At 45.1% G+C, this 21653-nt stretch overlaps 1 protein-coding gene across 1 annotated transcript in view; it reads right to left on the reverse strand.

Annotated features, from left to right (window-relative positions):
* Nucleotides 1-478: 478 nt before the first annotated feature.
* Nucleotides 479-21653, reverse strand: part of LOC138452686 (vomeronasal type-2 receptor 116-like) — a 111661-nt gene continuing 90486 nt past the window's right edge. Inside the window, exon 4 of the mRNA XM_069605032.1 lies at nucleotides 479-1374. Within this exon, the coding sequence (XP_069461133.1) occupies nucleotides 479-1374 (896 nt within the window). The remainder of the gene's footprint in view (nucleotides 1375-21653) is intronic.

The raw sequence follows: 21653 nt of genomic DNA on the forward strand, positions 1-21653 counted from the left end.
GCTAAATACTTTGTAGTCGGTACACATTTCACTTTTGGGAGAATGTGTTATTGTATCATTGTTGTGTACATGGGTAAGAATGTTACCAAGGATGTATTTATTGATGCTAGTGTCTTTTGCATATGAATTCTAGTGGTGATTTTTGCCTGGAGTTTGTGATGAACAATAATGTTGTATGTACTAAAGTTTTATAAATATATCCACAATAAAACAAATACAAAAAAACAACCAGCAAATAAAAAGGAATTTACAAGAGATACCATGTGCAGTGTGGTTAATGTAACCTGTTGGGATACCATGTGCAGTGTGGCTAATGTAACCTGTTGGGATACCATGTGCAGTGTGGCTAATGTAACCTGTTGGGATACCATGTGCAGTGTGGGTAATGTAACCTGTTGGGTAAATGCTGTGCTTGGTGGTTGAGCATTGAAAACCAACGTCCTACCACGATCAGCTGCAGTAGGTCTCAGGAGTGTGGCTACTTCCCCATTAGGTACTCTTTGGTGTTCCGCTCAGGCCGCAGGAGGATGACGTAGCATTTGGGGATGAAGATACAGCCCAGCAGTCCAGCACTGGAGGCCTGGATGGCAAGCACCTCCACGGCCACCATGTACTTGCCCTTGGTGCTCAGATATGCTGGGATGAAGGAGACCCAGACACTGCAGAACACCAGCATGCTGAAGGTGATAAACTGGGCCTCATTGAAACTGTCTGGTAACTTTCTAGCTAAAGCAGCAACAACAAAACTCAAAAAAGCCAAAATTGCCATGTAGCTGACCACGGCATAGAAGAAAAATGCCGGGCCTTGGTTACAGTGTAGGATCATCTTGCCATGTTCAGATTTAGTGTCAATATCTGGGAACGGGGCAGAGAAAAGGAGCCACACCGTGCAGACCACCACCTCCCCCAGTGAGCAGAGAATCACCAGACAGCTCGACACTCGGGTGCCCACCCAGTTCCTGAGCTTGCTGCCCGGCTTTGTTGCATTGAAGGCGATGATAACTGTGATGGTTTTTGCAAGAACAGAAGATACAGCAATAGCGAACACGACACCAAAGGCTGGTTGCTGCAGGGCACAGGTCACCATGGAAGGCCGTCCAATAAACAGAAGAGAGCAGAGGAAGGACAGCATGAGGGCGAGGAGCAGGGTGTAGCTGAGATCCCGGTTATTGGCTTTAACTATAGGTGTGTCACGGAATGCGATAAAGATTCCCAGCACTCCAGCAGTGAGGAAGAAGAAGACGCCTGTGACGGAAGTTAAGATGGCGCCCATAGGATCGTCGTAGGACAGGAGCTCTAGCGTCCGTGGAATGCACGCATCTCTCTTCTCATTGGACCACTGCTCTGCAGGGCATGCAATGCATTCACTCATATCTGCGGGAACAGAGCACAGATCAGTGTTACCATGATCCCTCAAATAGGGAAAAACAGTGTCATGGAGGCACAGGGGGCACACCAGGATAGTGGAGCACAGGGGGCCCACCAGGATAGTCCAAACAGTTGCAGTATTTATGTGTGTGGGCAGACTGGCTTCCCTTTTAGGAGGGCATAGGGCCCAACTAGTCCTACAGCAGAACACAAACCAATACACAACACAAGTGAACTGAAAATATACATATGTTTTAATTTAAGAAATATATTAAGTAATTGCAGTTCAGTTTTAAGTGCTTTAAGGATCATCACTGTGTATCTAGAAGAACAGTAAAGGGTCTAACCAATATCCAATCCAATCGTGAAACAACTAGGAAAGATCAAACCGCAATGTGTTGTGAGAAACCTGAATGTGTCTCACCCGCTAGTCCCCGGAGATCTGTCATCCAGGTGGCCAGGATACGGCCATCGCTATTGGATCCAGTTCCTCTGGGTGGACCAGTGGGGGAGGATCAACTGGATGGGGGTATTCGGGGAGTCGAAGTGGGACACTGATGGGCGAGACGCGGTACCCGCTTCCTCATAACATATTTTCCCCATCCTATCCGTAGGATATTTAGAAGCTCTACCCTCCATTTTCCAACACAAACACTTTCTGTTATGTGGGATAGACCAGGCAGGAGACATATGAACTAGTTCAGCTCAGTTTATTGAGAGCAGAGCACACGACCCCCAGCCAGGGAAGCCAGCAACCTCTCAAGTGGAATCTCCACAACTTCTGAATTAATACGTTCCATCACAGAACATAATGATGTATAAACATAACAACAGTAAACAATAACTATAATGTAAACAATAACTATAAGTAATTTGCATAGTGTGATACATTCAAGAACCCCTCTAACACTCGCACATTGTGAAAGACAATGGACTAACACCAGAGCCAATATCTGCCTATACAAGGGTCAGGCAGAGTCAGGCAATTGACAATAAACACACACACCTGACTGCCCTTTCCCTTCCCTTCAGGGAGAAAAGGTTGAGCACAAGAGCACACTTTGAACAAGGCAAAACGCATGAGGAGGCGGGGAGACGCGCTTGCTACCGTGGTACCGTCCTTGACTCCAGAGACAAGAAACACCAAGGAGTTCAACACAGCCGATGAGTTGGAGGGAGAACCGATAGTAAACCAGACTGTGTTGAGCGAAGGTGGCAAACGGCAACATAATATGAGTTGAAAGAACTTGTGAACAAAGAACGTGTATGTTACTGAACTTTTAGGAAAGAACAGGGAAGATCCAGCTGCAGAGTGTTCCGGCGCCACGCTGGCGCTCATTCGAAAGACCTTGACTGTTTTCCCCTTTTGTTGAAACTATAGCTACCAGGAGGCCCTAGGAGAGCCCGATGCAAGAGGTCAAAGTTGTCATACAAGGGTCGAGTAAAACCCCTTGTACAAACGAAAGTCTTTGACACATAGGGCCTCATTACACGGTAGGTGGTAGCCATGGTGCTATTAGCGCCATGGCTACCCCTTACCGCCTTCTGGGTCCGGCTAGGCGGAATGGGGATTTACCGGGTCATTCCGACCCTGGAGGACCCGGTAAGTACCCATGCCAAATACCATTCCCCATTCCCATTTCAGCCCCCATAGGGCTCAATGGGAATGGGGAAAGAGCTAATAACGGGCCCGCTATTTGCTCTGAAGTCCCTAGTAGGGCGGTAGGGGATTACCGGCACCGGTGCCCTTACCGGTGCCGGTAATCCCCTACCGCCATCCGTGTAATGAGGCCCCTAGTCAAGAAAAGGCTAGGGGAAAAGAATCCTGCTTACTGATGAACTGTGTAAACTGGCAAATGTGAACTCGGCTGAGGGATGCCCACGAAGGAGAGCAAATCATAAACACCCCATAAACATTGTGTCGACAGTGTGAACCTGGCTGAGGGATGCCCACGAAGGAGAGCAAATCATAAACACCCCATAAACATTGTGTCGACAGTGTGAACCTGGCTGAGGCATGTCCACAGTGAACAGTTGTTTGAAAGGATATTGAGACTCTTGAATAATACAGGTGATAATAATGGAAACGAAAAGCCCTAGTTAACCCGACTGACGGAGGCCAACATTGCAAAAGGATTAGCGTCCGGTTGAAGGGGATCCACAGGTGAAGTGAAACCACCCAATGTGAAGAAGAACTGAAAGGAACGTTTGTTTTGTTGTTTATAGCACATCAGGTCCTCTGAGGCAAGAGACTTTGTGTAAGTCCCTGATATTTTGGAAACAAACTGGAAGCTTGTGCTGGCGAGGCCCAGGAGTCTGCTGTGCTCCGGAGTCCCACCTTGTCCCGTGCTAATAAACGTGGGGAAGGGAGACCCCAGTTATACCATCCTGATTTATAATTTTGTGAACACTTCTTTCTTTTCTGGTGAACAATATCCCACACTATTCTGTAACTTAGAGGTAATGATTGGCAATAGTTTTCTTTTTTAGTATAGGCCCCTTTTATTTGACAAGACTTCACTAGGACTGCCTTATTATTTGATGGTCGTAGCTTACTCCCATCTTAGATTTAGATTAAGATTAGGCATTTTTCTCACCCATTTATACAGATTAATAAACACCCTTGAACTGTGATCACTTGTGCCTGTCTTTACTGTTGCCACCATGAGTTCCTTACAGTGTCCACAAAGAAGACTTTTCACCCCTAAAACCAGTAACTGTAGACAGGCACTATCAGGCCAGAGCTATCGCGGTTAGGAGATAGATTGAGAGTGAATCACAATAGTTAAATGCAATATATTGCATAGAATGCGACAGGAATATTCTGGCAATAAAGTGGCGGTTATTCTGTGACCACCACATTACTGTACTGTCAAACTACAAGGTTTGGAGGTGAAGGGCAGGAGTTACATCCAGCAAAATTGTGGATGTAAATCCTCCTCCTTACCCTAGAATTGCCACTTCTGATAAGTCTGAAAGAAATCCCCCTGGGGTCCGATGGGCTCCAATACATCTTCCGGTTGCTAATATACTACCGCACAACCAGCACCAGACCCCCGTCCTTGCTTTTACATTTCAGGAAAGTGCTCAAGACTCTCGTCTTCAAGGAGTGGCTTCCCTCCAACAGCTAGTTCCACTCATTCTCCACGCCACACCTAACCTGAGACTGTCTGATCTGTGCCCCCTGTTTACTCACCTGGTTGATCGTAGATACCTTGCTGCCAAACTTCATGGTATCCCTCCTCCCCTCACTATCTACCTCCTCCTGTTACTTGTAAAGTGCTCTGTTGCTTCCTGAAGCTCTGTTTGTGCTCAATAATGATAATAATTACTGTTGGGAGGATTTCTCTTTCTTGTGTGAAATCTCCACTCTTTGTGAGTCCTCCAGCACTTTTTGTTGGACACCTGTTTTCTTTGTTTTACAATTCTTCTGGGTGAGTGGTAACCTTTTTCCTCACTCACCCTTCTTTTTATTCTAGTGCCCGGAACCTTTTTGACCACTTTTTGGTCTTTCTATGTGGAGTCATGCTTTCCTCCATTTTTAAGGCATCTGTAATTTCCTATGGTAGCACTCAGTACTTCAGTGCAGTGCTACTGGAAGCTCTTAGAGCTTCTTACATGTCACTTTGTAATTTCCTGTAGTAGCACTCAGTACTTCAGTGCAGTGCTACTGGAAGCTCTTAGAGCTTCTTATATGTCACTTTTTGATTCGGCTGGCTAGCTCCTAACGTTCGAAGGGTAAGGGGATACCTTTTGAACCTAGTGTTTTATTTTCAAGATCCGCACACCCCACCTTATGTGGAGTGCTGAGGGGAGACATTGCTTTCCCTTTTTCTCAAATTTCTAGTACCATTTTGTTACCGTGACAAGTTTATCTGACAGGCTGGCAGCAGTGTGTCTTTTTTTAAACCACTTTATTTTGATTTAGTCAACAAACATTAGAATAATAACACAAAGTTGAGCGGTAATAACAACCAAATAACCAATTCTATATGTCAAATGATCACATCGATTAAAAAAAACATACTATAGGAGTATTAATAGAACATATACAACTTACACCAGCCCACAAAGTCCAATGATTAAAATAACACACAGAAGGACAACATAAACCACACAACCTAACACAAACACAAACCCCCACAACCTTAACACCTAACCCCATATTTATATTCAGTACCCCAACCTACACTCACCCAGACAGATCATTAAAAGGCCCCCATTGTTCCAAATACTCTCCCTCCCGATTTTGTCTTACTGATTGAAGTTTTTCAAAGCCTGAAAGAGTTTGCATATCCAATACCCAATTCTCTATCTGAGGCTTCTTCCTGGTCTTCCACACCTTCCTTTTTTGCTTAGTTGCATCAGTAAAGCTTTATCGATCCAGCCGGATGAGTCGCATGCATTTTTGCATCTGCCCTCAGTTCATGGAAGAATCACTGCCATAGAAGTTCGCGGATAGGAGATATTCTCAGTTGCGTCAATAATAATAATAATAATATCAATAATTTGGCATTTATATAGCGCTACGAACCCTCAGGCATCTGAGCGCTGCTTATTATTACCCACGGTGTGTGGTGCTCATTTATCGACCTCGGAAGGATGAAAGGCAGAGTTTGGACCTGCCGGGATTCGAACCTGCGTCGGTGGTCTCTGCACGGATGTCAAAGCGAGCGATCTAATCGCTGTGCTATCTGACGGGCTAATTCTCTAGTACATCCCTCCAAAAATCTGCCAATCTCTTACATTCCCAAAGCATATGTGCAATAATGTTCCCCTCATCACATTGCCCTAACACAGACCATTATCTATCAAACCCATCACACTCATCCGCTCTGGAGTCCAATATAAACAGCCTAAAACCCGTTGATGAATATAACGCAGCTTCAGATCCAGCTAAGCTTTCACTGCCACCCTCCAGACACCCTCCATACTTTCACCGAAACATCCCTTCCCAAATCTGTAGACCAGTTGTAGTTTCTCCCATGACTCCTTCATGCAATTCTCTATTGGCATTAACTTAATAAAAGTTGACACCATACAGGGTGGAGTATGAAACAGTTCACACATTTTGGGCTTTTCAATCATTGGCTCATTTAGTACCGGCATCCTTTCAACCATCCATTTTTCTTCATCTCTCATGTTCCCTATTACACAATCCATATTGCTCGACTAGCTCTGCAAAGGTTATCATTTTCTCATTCCTTCAAACATCTAAAGTTTGTTGGCCCAACTTCTCCAGTTTAGCATTTTGTTATCTAATTGCAACCCTGGATTAAGCCAAATAGATGCCTCTCCATTTATTTATTTATGTATTTCCATTTATATAGCGCACAACTGCCCTCGGGCATCGTGGCGCTGTTAAGAAAGCTTAGCTTGGTTACATAAGTGTTTGAAGACAAATTACAGGTTATAGTGCATGAAAGACATGTTACGTAAGTGTTTGAAAGGACTATACATTTGCATGAGCCTGAGTTCAGTGAGGCATATGGATGCAGTCGCAGAGGCAACGTGCTAAACATGATGCAAACTACATGTTACATTCGGTGGTAATCAGGTGTGGAGGTCAGGTGGGGGCTTTGTTAGGGGCACAGGGTGAGAGAGAGGAGAAGGCATATAGAGGCAATAGTGGGGGGACACGAGGCAAGCGGGCGACCATGGGGGAGGGAAGGGTGACACGAGGCAAGCGGGCGACCATGGGGGAGGGAAAGGGGACACGAGGCAAGCGGGCGACCATGGGGGAGAGAGGGGCGGACACGAGGCAAGCGGCTAACCAAGGGGGAGGGAGGGGGGACACGAGGCAAGCGGGCGACCATAGGGGAGGGAGGGGGGACACGAGCCAAGTGGGCGACCAAGGGGGAGGGAGGGGGGACACGAGGCAAGGGAGTGACCATAGGGGAGGGAGGGGGGACACGAGGCAAGCGGGCGACCATAGGGGAGGGAGGGGGGACACGAGGCAAGCGGGCGACCAAGGGGGAGGGAGGGGGGACACGAGGGAAGCAGGCGACCATAGGGGAGGGAGGGGGGACACGAGGCAAGCAGGCGACCATGGGGGAGATAGGGGGGACACGAGGCAAGCAGGCAACCCTGGGGAAGGGAGTGGGGACACGAGGCAAGCGGGCGACCATGGGGGAGTGAAGGGGGACACGAGGCAAGCGGGCGACCAAGGGGGTGGTGGGTAGGAGAGAAAGGTAACATGTACTTGGATTAAACATACATACAGTGAAAATTAAGTCGCAATGATGAAGAGTCTTGCATCACGTAGTATTCAGCGATATATATACCTGGAGACAGGGTGGTGATAGGCATGGTATCATTTGGGTAAAGCAGAGAGAGGAGTACGTAGGTTGAGAGAGGTTAGGAGGTGGATTGCAGTCTATGATACCTTAAAGTCAGAGGTAAAGTCTTGAGGGTCATCAGGTAGCTGTACCTTGTTAGGTGCGGTGAGCAGGGGTTCGGGTGCCAGCGACCAGGGTCGGCCAGGACAGGCTGTAGCCTTATGCTACTGCCTTTGGCTAATACTGGCTCCGCCTCCGCTTTCCAGCTCCGGTGTCTGGACTGGAGGTAGTAGGCGCTCCAGCCAATGGGTGCCCCTGATTGTGCAGGGCTGTTGCAGGGCCAGTTCATCATGGTTGTAGTTAGTCTCTAATGTGGGGCCGGCTGGCTGGGGGGAGGGTCCACGGCATGGGGGGTGCAGGTGTGAAGCTGTCCCCGGCCGATCAGCACAGCCCCAGTTCATGGGAGGCAGTGGGGAAGCCGCGCGCTGTTGTGTGCAGGTTTCAGGACGCAGAGCCGGCTCCTCCAAAGAGGCTCCCAATCCATGCGTCCCGCATCCGCTTCTCGTCGGATTTTCTCCCTGTGCACTCCAAGGACCTTCGGCTGACCGATTACCTTGAGTGCCAGCCTGGGAGAGCACAAGTCTGTTTGCTGCTGCGTGCGGCATCCCCGTCCTCTTGCTTGCTGCCCCCACTGTGTTTCTCGAGGGAGGGTGTCTGCCGAGGGGGAAAGGCACCGGGTGGAAGCCGCAGCTGCCTCTACATCCACCCACGGACGTGGGGGTGGGCGCTCTGCTCCGCTGTGTAATAGGCCACTCCACCGCCGCCTCTCAGTGGGTGCCTCTCCAGGGCTGTTCGCCCGTACCTCGGTCGCCAGTGGATTCCGCTAGCCTCCAGGAAGGCCGATTGGGGTTCCGCTGCCTCCGAAGTCACCTCCAATACAATGCAGACCGGGTACACTGCAGGACTCCAACAATCCGCGGGGCCCAGAGTTCACCTCAGGCGGCCAGGACACAAGATCAGCCGTCCTCCGCAATCAGCCTTGTCCCGGGTCACAAACCGCAGGGACTGGCACCACCAGGCATCACAGCGCGGGCATCGCGCCTCTCCGATGGCGGCCTCCTCCTCTGGCGGGTGGGAGGTGCCCTTTCTGCAGCGTTCTTGGGGCAAGCTGGACCGAATACCCTCGAAACTTAGACCGGCGATGCCTGACCCCTTTGGCTTCATAGGCGTAGCGATTCAGTCACCTACAGGCTGGGCATACACTCGAATCTCGCCAAAACACCGGTGGCTCGCTGGGAGACGAGCCTTCAGGCTCCCATGCAGCCTCCGTCCCCTGGTGGTCTCCATACATGAATAAACCTTGTCCACACACCAAAATACACTCCACCAAAGCGGTTTTTGTAACAGCTGTAGATTCCAGTTTTCCCTCAAATGGAAAGGAATATAGACTGTCTAAACAATAAGGCTTAAGCATATCTCTTTCTATTGATACCCAAAACGGTTCTGATCTCTTCCTCTCCATAAAATAACAAGAAGCTTTCTTAAGGAGAAACCCTCTGTGATCATTTTCTAAAACTGGATACCCAAATCCCCCCTCCCTAAGTTGGCGGACCAAAATGAAGCGAGGGATCTTTGTCCTCTTTCCCACCCCCCATACAAAAGTCCAAAAATACCCTGTCAATGCGCTTAAACCCATTGTCAGTAAATTTCAGAGGAAGCGACTGTATGTAATACAAAACTTTGGGCAGAAGCATAATTTTAATAGCATTTACCTTGGTCCAGATATTCAAAAGCATACAATCCCATTTACGTATATCCCTTTGCAGTGTCTCAATCAATTTACCAATGTTAAAATCCACAATTTTCTTCGTGTCACATAAAAGATAAATCCCCAAAAATTTCACATTTCAATTTGCCCACTGACAATTCCAATCATTTAAGGCCCTATTTGAAGGATTTTCTTTAAGTGGAAAGACAACAGTTTTCCCCCAATTAATTGTATGTCCAGATAATGATCCCGCCTCTTCTATCATGTGTCTCAGGAGTGTACCTCCTCCTTCCGGGTTGGCCAGTACAATAGTCATATCGTCAGCTTCTGCTAAAGCCTTCATTTCCCTGCCTCCCACACGCCAACCAGTAGGCCCTGTTCCTGTTTTATATATGCCAGTAATGGTTCCAGAGCTAAATTAAAAGGAAAGGGCAAAAGCGGACAACCTTGTGTTGTTCCTCTGAGTAATTGAAACACTAAAGAAAGCTCATCATTAACCCAAAGTTTGTCCGAGATCCCATATTGCAAGGCTCCCACAGTGTTAAAGAATTGTGGCCCAAACACCATTTCAATCAGAGTGTAGTTTAAGAATGACCAATGTACACATTCAAGGCTTTCGAAGCATCTAAAAAAATAAACAACATCTCTGCTTTCAAATATGATGATCCCATAACATCTAATAGGGTCCTAATATTGTCATACCCATGTCTGTCTCCCATGAACCGCACCTGCGAATAATCAATCAACTCTTCAATATGTTTAAGTAGCTGGGCAGTCAAAAGTAAACATGTTTACATCTACATTTAGAAGTAAAATAGGACGATAGTTACTGCATTCAGTGGTATCCTTTCCTGGCTTCGGTATCAAAGTAATAACTGCTTCTCTCATGGATTGACAGAGAATCCCTCCAGATTAAGTTGGTTTATTGCTGTCTGGACTTCGGATACCATGATTGGTGCGTCTAACACCTCTCTCCCTTCCTCAGATAAGCATGGAATATCTATTTTGTCAAAAGATTTTGCTAATTCTGTTGCTTGAGCTACTAGTTCTTCTGAGTTGAGGGACGCATAAAATGCTCTGAAACTTTCACAGATTAATTGTTTCTTGAATACTAGTTCAACCTTTCCATCAAATTCTTTAACCTATTTGCCAAAAATTAACCACCCTGTTCCCCCTCCTCCCAACACTTTCATTTCATTAAATATAAACCTTTTTCAGCTTGTCTATTTACTTTGTCTTTTAGTTTCTCTCTTACTCTAACCACATATATTTTATCCTTCCTGTTTTTAGACAATGCATATTTTCTTTGCATAACCCAGCTCCACCTCCAGATCTTTTACCTTCTCCTCTCCCAACTTCCTTGCCCTAGATATCCAATTCATTAACTCACCACGTATAGTTGCCTTAAAGGCATCCCAAACAATTAAAATATCAGTAGACCCTTTATTCTCATTAAAATAGTTAATAATAAAGTTATCTAGAGTCTCACACACATGCTCATCCTTTAAGATGAACGTTTTAAGCCGTCATTTATGATTATGATTCGTTATTTATAACACGCTTGTTACCCAGAGGATTCTAAGTGCGGACCCAGGATCAAACCTGTGTTGCTCTGTGTCGTCTTGCTTCCAAGGCGAGCGTGTTACCCCTGAGCTATCCTCCCAAGACAATTTAGTACAATTGGGCCGACATCTTTAAAAATTCAATTTTAGTGTGACTAAAGAGTGATCCGAAAGACAACGGTCCCCAAATGTTAGCCTCCACTACGTCCTCTATTAATCTAACTGAAATTAAAAAATAGTCAATTCTCGAGAAAGAATCATGGACTGGGGAATAAAATGAAAAATCCCTATCCTTAGGGTGTAAAACCCTCCAAATGTCTACCATGTCAAATATTTCAATAAGGCCCAAGGTTATTAACCTCCCTTCACACCTAACATCTGCCAAAATAATTCAACCTTCATCAGCCATAGACACATTTTCTATTGCCATACCCAGCCTCCTACGAATTAGAATTCCCACCCCTCCAATTTAGTAAAACATTCATATATTTAGAATCATTGAACATATTCCATGAGTGTTCTATCAAATGTGTTTCTTGCAAACATATTAAATCAGATGTTTCCCTCCATAGCCTGGCTAATATTTTCTTTCTTTTCTTAGGACAGTTTAAGACTTTCACATTCCAAATAGCAACCTTTAATGTTCCTAGCTGAAAGTGCTAATGAAATGCAGTCCCAGATTAGTCAGCCATACATCTTCGAACACAATTCCAAACATTTTTACTTCCTTTTTTATACACAACACATGTACCACAAAACACAAACAGAAAGACTCATTTTGATTGGAAATTGTCCAAAAAATAATGGACCAATTAAGAGAACAGTTATATACAACGCTCATACAAATCTGAACTATACCCCAGAAACCCATGCCTGATCAAGTACCATAGATTCTATAGATCCCCCATTACTATCCAAATCTATATAATTGTCGATTAGGCCCATTTTAATTGTTCTTACCAGTATACCCATATTCCCAATCTGCACATTAACCCTTTGTCATTAAGAAGATAGCTTATTACAGTAACACATACAAATGTATTAGCACATTTTTGAGTCCAATAAACTGGTTGGAATAAACATTAGAACCTTCTCCGTCTAAGCCTACCATCAACACTTACAGATAGATGTCTTAAATAAGGGAATAACCACAGAGTCAATACACCAGACGTATCTACATTCACTAATTACCACTTTGAAACATCATACTCCTTGCTAATATACTGTTCACTCTCGTGTAGCATTGTCAAAATCCCATAACACCATCATTGGCAATACAAGAGTACCGCTTATTGCATATGCAGCCGTGTTACACCTTATAAACATACCCTTTTATTTATTAAGATATCTAAAGTGCAACCCTTTCATTCTCTTGTTGTTCTATTACCTGAAGCGAGCCCACCCATATTAACATCTAGGGAACCCTAAGCTCTGTCCACCAGCATCTCTTTATTTGCAAGCCCCTGCTACTGCGATTAATTTTTCTTTGAAGTTCCCGCTCAAATATAAATTTCTAGCCTATAGATAATAACTCATCTTGAATATTTCCCCACCCTCTCACACAATACATGGTCACCCCGACATGAATGATGTCATTTCAATACCCCCGTCACTCTGAACGCCAATGGATGGATATATTTGAATTCATTGGAAGTGATGTGACATACAAGGCTTCTTCCCACACCCCAAAAGTGAGCATGTGTATGACATTTGCCAGCCAGATTCGAGTATGAGACACATAGTCACTATGTATTAATTGCCCTATGGAACACTAGAGGAGCCACCGTCATGCGGGACAGGGATCCCCCAGCAACGCTCGCCACCCGAGTTGCTTGGGCCATAACCCTGTGATGGCACCACTGTCCCGTAACCGCGATGCCCCCCCATCCACAAGGCTACATCAATGCTCAATATTCTCCTCTGTGTCTTGAATAGAATGTATTGCGAGGCCTACCTCATTGTAATTCATGATCCGTAACATGCTGCTTACTTTAACATTTTCAAACCCATAGAAAAACATTGTTGTGAAGCCTGCACCATGGCACATTCAACACCCAATGTCCAATAGTGGATAACAGTATAGGATGTTTGCACATTTCAAAACACACATGGGCGAGCACATTTAAACATGAATAGCAACAGTTAAAAACATGCTAAAAGTTTAAAGCTACTCTCACACGTTCCAGTATTATAGCACATCTGCTATTATTAGCTCCAGTGCAGTCCACCGTTACCATTGCATGTTGGAGTTGTTCATGGTCCCTAATGTCTAGCTCATTCACAGTATGTTGTTGCCTTCACTTTAACTGAATAGATACCCAAATACATACGAGCTATGATATATATGCCCCTTCTCGCAGTACCGCAATCTGGCAACTCAATTACACCTTGTACTATTTCCACGCCGGTCAGTCCAACGACATCCGGGGGGCGGGGCCCGATGTAATTTCGCTCTCCTCCGGCTTTCATCTTCCTCTAATTCCGGCTCCTCCATACACCGCATCAGAGGCACAGAGCTTCCAGCATTACAAATAGAACGTGTCACTGCCGTTACAAATGTTACGGTGAGGATCACTCTCCCCCGCTTCTTATCCTCCTCCATTCCCGGACTCTCTGCACCCCGTGTCAGAGGCACAGGGCTTCCGGCATCCTTGGCCAGGCGCGTCACTGCCCTAGGAATGGAACGTATTGATGCCATCCAGCGTTGGTGTTGTAGAGTCCTTTACTCTTTCTTAGTTTTTCAGTGCCATCATCCAAACTTTCCCGCAATGAAAGAACCGTTGGATACAACAGTTAACTCCAACATAATATTAAAACTTATTATAAACTTAATAAACAGATTGGTAAAAAGAATACTCTTTAAGAGAAAAAAAGAGGCGTACACACTTTAAGTGACAAAGAGAAGCGTTGAGTAGACAGATGTAAGTCTATGAGTGAAGTCATCTTTTCTTTTTTGGAGGAACACTTTTTTCAGATAAGGAGACAGTCTTCATAGTTGTGATATCCAAGTCAGATAAGAAAAGACTCAGCACTCCTATTATCAGAACATGAGTGACTCTGACCCTTAATCACTACCAGAAGTATAGCAGGATACACCATATAATATTGCAACTTCTTACTCTTAGCCTAGCTCTACTTAAATCCCCAAAAATCATAATCTTATTTCCTCTCCATGACAAATCCCCTTGCTCACCTGATTTTCTAAGTATCATTTCTTTAGTTGGAATTCTCAAAAACTTTGCAGTAAAGTGTCTGGTCGCGGACCCATAGCTGGCTTTTGCCCCAAGGACCTGTGAGCTCTTTCCATCTCCAAAGGGGTGCTGGGGTCTAAGTTTAACATGGAAATCAGTGCCTTCTCCAGAAATGCCATAGGGTTCCCTCACTCCACATTTTCAGGAAATCCGGCCACTCCTAGAGAAAAACTGTTCCTCCTAGAGAAGTTTTCCTGCTCTTAAGAGTCAATTTTCCATTTTGGATTTCCAAATTCCTTATCTGATCCTGTAACCTTACAGTTTTGTCATCCACAGTGGTAAGATGCTCTTCTATAGCCCCCACCCTTGTAGTAAGATCCACATACCTGTCCTCCGCATTAATCAGCTTTGTTTTGACTTCTGCAATGTCTAAAGTCACCTTAGTCAGCAGGTCCAGTAGTTTATAATCCCTTCTTTCAGTCTCATCTTCTCCATCTGTCTTTCCGCAGCCTGGGATGTTTCAGTTGGACTAGGATCAGCCATTATAATGAAGGATGTGGTCTGGGACAGGGCAAAGGAGCACAGCCTTTATGCTGCCATCTCTGGCGCTGACAGTTCCAGAATCTGCAGTGTACCTTTTTACATGCCTTTTTTGTGAATTATACAGCAGGCTGTCATTGCAGCCGCTGCAGGGGACACAAGGGACTCCATTTGCCTAAAATGGTGGCTGTACCTTTCTAAGCCTGTTCATAATGATGTTCTTGAGTCTTCTTCCACCTTGCTGGATGGGGGAGGTCTTGCTTGTCCCTTAGTTTATTTATTTATTATTATTTTTTTTTATTGGTCAAACACAAAAGACATGTAAAGCTTTAACATATGAACTTTACAATTTCTTTAGCCCATTTGAACCTCTTTACATGCCCTCCTGATCAGTCCGTCTCCTGCTAGACTGGACGTCGGTCTCTAAGCGCGATGAAAAAATCTGTTCCACCAATTTCATGGCATCCAGTGTCTGGCCAAGTTTATGTACCGTCATTAGGCGTTCCCACCATTCCTCCTCATTTGCAGGGTCCAGTGGGGCATGGGTGGTCTTGAAATACAAGCTCCTTAGTTTTTGAAAGTTGATAGTCAAATGTCTCGTGGTTTGCAGGTTTTCGGAAATCCTACAGAAACGACAACATGCATCTTGCATTATAATCTGCTTTCTTAGATACTGCACTTCTCTTGACGGCAGTAGGTTTAGTCTGCAGCGCATCAATAGATTCCTGTGGTGAGATTATGGGAATCTTGTAAGGTATGGGGGGGATGATTTAATGTTTTCCTTTCCCAAATGATGTTATGGCAGTAAATATTTTATGCCTTCTGCTGTCTTCCCTGTCAAACACAATAAGCCAGGGTGAGGATTTGGCCTTTTTTGTGGGGGTTTGATGGTCTCTTCTGCTTTAAATGAAGCTGTGTAGTGCTTCCCTCAATCTTCCTTTGAGACTTGGTTTGTAGTTAAGGCAGGTTGGAAATCTTTGCCTTTATTTATAATTTCCCAAAGGGATCTTGTATTAACGGTACTAATCGCGGCTAACATATGTTCTGCATCTGCCTGTGCTCGCCAAATCTTCCAGGATTTAAGCCAGTTTTTATACCGCTGTTTACATTGCTTTGTTCTTGCCTCGCTATCAGGTGAGTTTCTTTTACGGATTCTTCTGAGATCAGCACGATACTCTCTTCTCCTTTTGACAAGGTCCATAATATAGGCGTGTTTTCTTACCGTTGCTGTGATATTATTCGTATCTCGCTTGAGTTCAAATTTCTTCAACAGCCATCTGCATTCCAATACGTTTGTTGACCTTTTGATGTTATCGTCTAGCTGAGCCACTAATTTAGGAATGGCAGATGCTTTGTTCCTGAGCCTATTCCTGCCCCATGTTAATTCTATTGGGCATGCGCTTTGTTGGGGCGCCTCTTTGGATTTCCACCGGAGTTCCACTTTCAATAGTGTGTGATCACTGGTCAGCTGTTTTCTTATGGTAAATGATTCGATCCACTTGAGTGTGTTACCTACCACAAAGCAGTAGTCCAAGCAGGCGCTACTTCGATTACAAAACCAAGTATCCGCACCCGAAATGTCGCCCTGAGTCTGTCCATTTAGCATTACCATTTCTCTGATGTTCATTTCCATGATCCATCTATTTTCCTAGGGTTCCAAAAGTACTCTGTGCTTCAGTTTGCCTTTTTTGTCCAGGAGCTTCAGGTTCAGATCGCCACAAATTAGGATCAACTGGTTTTGATCTTCAAGCAGAGACTCATCAATGCGTTCCATGATGTCTGAAAGGTACTTTTCAGTTTCACAGTCTTGACTGCTGCGATATGTGTTAATTGAAAGGAGTCTGATCTCCTGACTCCCTCTATTTTTTACCAATTTCAACACCTGAACGTATGGATTGGGTATTTGATGGTCCCGAACCTGCAAGTCACTGTCCTCTTTAATTAAGTTCAGGAGCCCAGCGCGAGGCCTTCCCAAGGGTCCTCTCAATGCGGGGTTGATGAAACTTTGATATCCCTCGCATAACAGACTTGTTCTCAGCCAAGTCTCCTGTACGTATATCATTTCAAACTCACTCAAGAAGTCACATTCCCCAGAAAATAAGTGCCCAAAACTCTGAGTATTCCATGAGACCAAACGGGATCTTTTTTCTGGTCCCTCCTGCGTGCTCTATTGCTTCTTTAATCTTAGATCAATTTATTAGCCAGACATGCGTTTGATGGTAGAGGTGTTGCTAGCCCCGGGGGTCCCTTTGGGGAGGCAGGGGGTGAGGATTCCACCGCTATCAAAGCCAGTATCTCTACATTAGATGTATAGTGGGGACACTTCTGAAGCTTGTCCTTAGGTTTGCCATATTGATCATTGGGCAGCTCTGATGCGGTCTTAAATATCTCCTTTGTCAGGAGGGCCTTAGGGGGATCACACATGTTTTCCCAAATTTCCTCCTCCCTGTCAAAGCCCTGATTGGTTCCCAAATAGTCATTACTCTCTTCCTCAATGATGCTTTCATCGCAATGGCCCTCTTGATCCTGTCGAGCATTCAGCTTCTGCTGACAGGCTTCTAATTGCACTCCTTCCAAAGCGGGGAGAGTCTGTGACGGCAGATACCTCACTGCCGCTGATTTGTGCCGACTTTCCTCCTCTTCTGAATTCAGTGTATCCTGCGTTGCCTCATGTTGGTTTATAGTTTGTGGCGGAATGAGAGAATGGGGATCGCTGGTAATGATTGGATCAATCACCACTGCAAGACAGATTTTCAAGTTTGAAGATTCCACCCCCACAGGATCATTCAGGGGCTTTCCTGAATGATCCGGGGTTCTTCGGGAGGGGCTAATATCCTTAGTGGGAGGACTCGCCACATAATCCAGTTTATCAGCGGGTGGGGGCGTGTGGTCCACCGTCCTATATGTGTCCTGTGCGGCAGGTGGACTGCCATTTTCAGGGGCACTCTCCCCTGCCGAATCACATAGGTACAGAAATGACTGCTCTCTACGTTTCTGCCCCACTCCTTGGTTGGACACCATTTTTGCAGTCAATATTAAGGGTATCCCCTGGGGCAGGCGGCCCTCCTTAGGCATCGGAATATCCAGTGGTGAGATCTTAGCCAATTCCATCACCACGATCAAAGCCCTACCCCTTTCTTCTTTCTCAAGGAGTTTACTAGAAAAGGGGAGGCAGGATTGTCTCAGGGAAAAGAGGGCTTTCACTTTCGGCCTTGAGGCAGGCGACAGCTTGGTCTGAGGAGCGGGGCAGGAGGCAAGACGTAGCCTTACCTGTTGTCGAGTCAAAATCCTGGCTTCAGCCTCTGGAGTCGTCGAGTTGCTCATCACAGGCCCGCTTGATCACGTAGTGCAGCTCCTCTAGATGGTGATGTCAGAGCAAGATGGAGAGGAAAAAGCTCTTACTAGCCTTAGCCGGCACCCCCGGCAACACGGTCAACACCACTTGTGCACCACTTCCGCTCCGCTGACGTGGGAGTGGGCGCTTTTGTGTGCTGATTCGGGTTGCTTCGGGCTCCTCCTCCTCTGCCTTAAAGGAGACTCCACCAGTTCCACAGCCAAAAACGTCTGTGAAAACAAAGTCAAATATCCGACTTTTAAATATTGCAAAAAGGTTGCAATAGCAGCAAGAGTCCTTCTCCCTCACCATCAACACCACTTGCGCACCACTTCAGTGTTTGGCGGTCTTCCTGTGTAAAGCCTGCAAAGCTTCTCTGAGTGCCTGAAAGGACAGGAAAAGGGGGAGTTGACCGAACCTCACCTGGTCTCTGTCTTGCAATGCGTCTGCCTGGTACCAGTGACATGTATTCCCCATGTCTGCCCATATTTACCAAGCTTAAAATGGCATGTGGTCTGAGCCAAATAGCAGGCCTTCTTGCTAAATGCACAGTGTGATGAAAACACTTTTATATTTAATGCAATGCAAACCATGAGATTTGCTTTTGCATATTGCAATATTAACGTACAGTACAATATGTTTTTTCCTATAGCCTAATACATTGTGTTCGTTTTGTGTAAACAATGCTGATCACTGCTCTGTAGGCTTTTTCTGGGACTGAGGCCAATGCTCTCGCAAAATGCAAAACATAGATAACAGCAGACACTGCGAACTACAAAATAAGTTTTCATCTGATATTTTAAACAGGATTCTGTAGTTCGCTGACTTGTGTTGGAAGGGTTCCTCGTGTTGAATGATGACATTGTCCTTGGCTAACATGTACACATGAAAGCGCAGTCACCTAAAACATTTTTGTTGAACAATCCATAGTGGCAAATGACTCTTGTGTCCTTCCTTGATATTTTTGTTTAGAACAATTTTCAGTGCTGAACACATTTTTGTGATTGTATGTGTGGAATAGGAATGGCCCAAAAAAATATAAATAGAGTAAGGTGCACACAGCTGTTTGGGGCAGCAGAGCAGGAATACCAGGAGGCAGATGGCTGACAGGAGAGGAAGAGCAGAGAGGCTTTCCACATGGGAAGGGTGAACTCCCTCCTAATTCCTTTTCTCGATTTTGGATCCCCAAAATGGATTCTGGCAATTTAGATTTTTTTTAGCAGAACTTGAATTCTTTTGGAGCTGCTTGGGCAACAATATTACCCCACAATGAACTCTCACCTGAGATCGAAGCTCTTGTATGGGAAGCTATAGCTGCAAGCACTTTAAATGGACCAAAATAACATGGGGAAAGTTTGGAGAGAACAAAATGTCTCAGATGGAACCGAGAGGCCTTCCATATTTGATCTCCTCTTTGGAGTGCTAGTTCTTTTGATCTTTTGCGATCTGCATATTTCTTTTGTGTGATCCTAGAAGCTGTAAGAGCCGAAAGTACTGTCTTATGTCACTTTTGAATCTCTTCCAGTAGTGCATCCATCACAGGAAATTTTGATGAAGAGAAGACTTGAGTGGGGATACTTGAAGGGGGTTAACCAAAGGTGCAAAATAAAGGGCTGGTTTTGTTGGTGGAATGGAGGGTATTGTTAGAGGCGAATTCTGCCAGTGTAAGGAGATCCTTCTAATTATCCTGTATTGCAGTGATGAAACAATGCAAATAATGTTCCAGTGTTTGATTCAGTCTCTCAGTTTGCCTGATAGTTTGAGGATGGTACCCCAAACTAAGGGCACATTTTATACCTGGATTCTTGCAAACTATAGCACAATACTTGTAGGTGCATTGGAGCCCTTGATCAGAGAGTATAGTGTCCGGAAGGCCAGGCAAGGAAAACATTTTTGAAGGAAGTATTTAGCCATTAGGGCTGCCAATGGGACTCTGGGCATCGAGATCAAATTGGCTGGTTTGGGAAAGGAATCCACTGTAACCACTACAAAGGTGTGACCAGCTGAAAAGTGTATGTTTACGATAAAATCAGTAGATATGTGCTGCCATAGTCTTGTAGGGAGATCTGGCTGTACTAATAGACCAAGGGGATGGAGTTGAGGTACTTTGGTTTGCAGACAGGTAGGACAAGCGGCAACATAGTCCTGGACATCGTAAGAGAGATTGGGCCTTCAAAAATGTCGGGTTAGGAAGTCTTGAGTGGCTCATACCCCTTTATGACCTGCAAAGGTGGTGTCATGAGCCATCCGTAATGCTTCTTTTCTCAAGGTCGTAGTAGGTGCAAAGACCTGTTCTCCTCAAAAATATATGCAATCATCCAGGTATAGATTATATTCTGCTACCAGTTCTTGGATCGATTTGTCATTTTCATATGTTTCCCTTCTGAGTATAGATAAGTGATAATTGATTTAAAACACAAAGGTAGCATTGGGAAACATCTTCTCAGTTTGGAAATGTGTATTAATCCTTGTGAAAGGGTGTCTTTCATTATATCACTTGTCCCTGGAACAAAGGTAAAGTTGATGTTGTAGGAGGAAACAAATACACCCATCAGGCTTGCTGACTGTTTTGTGTTTCGGTGTGTTGTAAGACTCTTAGGTTGTAGTGATCTGTTCTGATCTCCACAGGAGATAATGAAACCAATAAAAGATGACGTCATTCTTGAAAGGCTTTCTTTTTTGGCTAACACTTCCTTTTCAAGAACAGTGTAATTGAGTTCAGAAGATGTCAATGTTTTTGAGAGATAAGCTATGGGGTATTCTATTCCTGCCTTCCCCGTTTGTTTTTTTAGGACTGCTCCTAGAGCGTTAATTGAAGCATAGATTCCACAATAGAGGGTCTGCTTTGATTGGAAAGAAGTAGCTGTTACGCTCACCTAACTCCCACAGAGGCGTCGATCTGGAATGGACTGCTGCGACCTCCACCAATGTGACGCGTAGGGCCGAGATGACTGACTGGACTGGCCAACCTAGCTTCGTTTGCTTGGCCCGTAGGAATATTCCTCTGCAAATGGAGAAAGGGAATTAGCCACCCGTGGAGTTCAGCGTAAATCCCCCCACCCTGCTGTTCTCCCCAATGATCACCTTGGATGTCCCCTCTTATAGTCTCACCTGATGATTTGAAAAGATGAGCTCTCCATCCTGCATTGAGCGCAGGGGCGAATAGATAACCAGTTACTTCACTGGCTCGAAGGAATTGGTGAGTTCCAGGACAATATTGACTCCGATATTCCCGGCAAGATGCCGTTGTTAGGGAGAATTCTCTGTTTAGGCTGAATTTCCGGATTTCTGGAGTTTGTTTTTTTTTCTCCTGCCAAGAGTGAGACTCTTTTCTTCCGACTCTTGGACATGATTTGAGGTGTTCCTTTGAAAGTTAATGTGTTTTATGGGTTATGGGGTCTTTTACTCCATAGGGTCTCATGTGTTTTTACTATGTGTGTTACACAGCACCATCCGTGCAGTAACACAGGGGTGTCACAGTGACCCCCAAACATAGACTCCATACCCTGGGACTGACTACTGTCTCCCAGGGCATGTAAAGTCACCATTGGCTTTACTAGTCCCAAATTACAAACAGAACCAGTACAAACCATCATATTGTGGACGTACTGG

The sequence above is a fragment of the Ambystoma mexicanum genome, chromosome 4p (genome assembly GCF_040938575.1).
Source record: "Ambystoma mexicanum isolate Mex_15411 chromosome 4p, UKY_AmexF1_1, whole genome shotgun sequence".
Classification (NCBI taxonomy): domain Eukaryota; kingdom Metazoa; phylum Chordata; class Amphibia; order Caudata; family Ambystomatidae; genus Ambystoma; species Ambystoma mexicanum.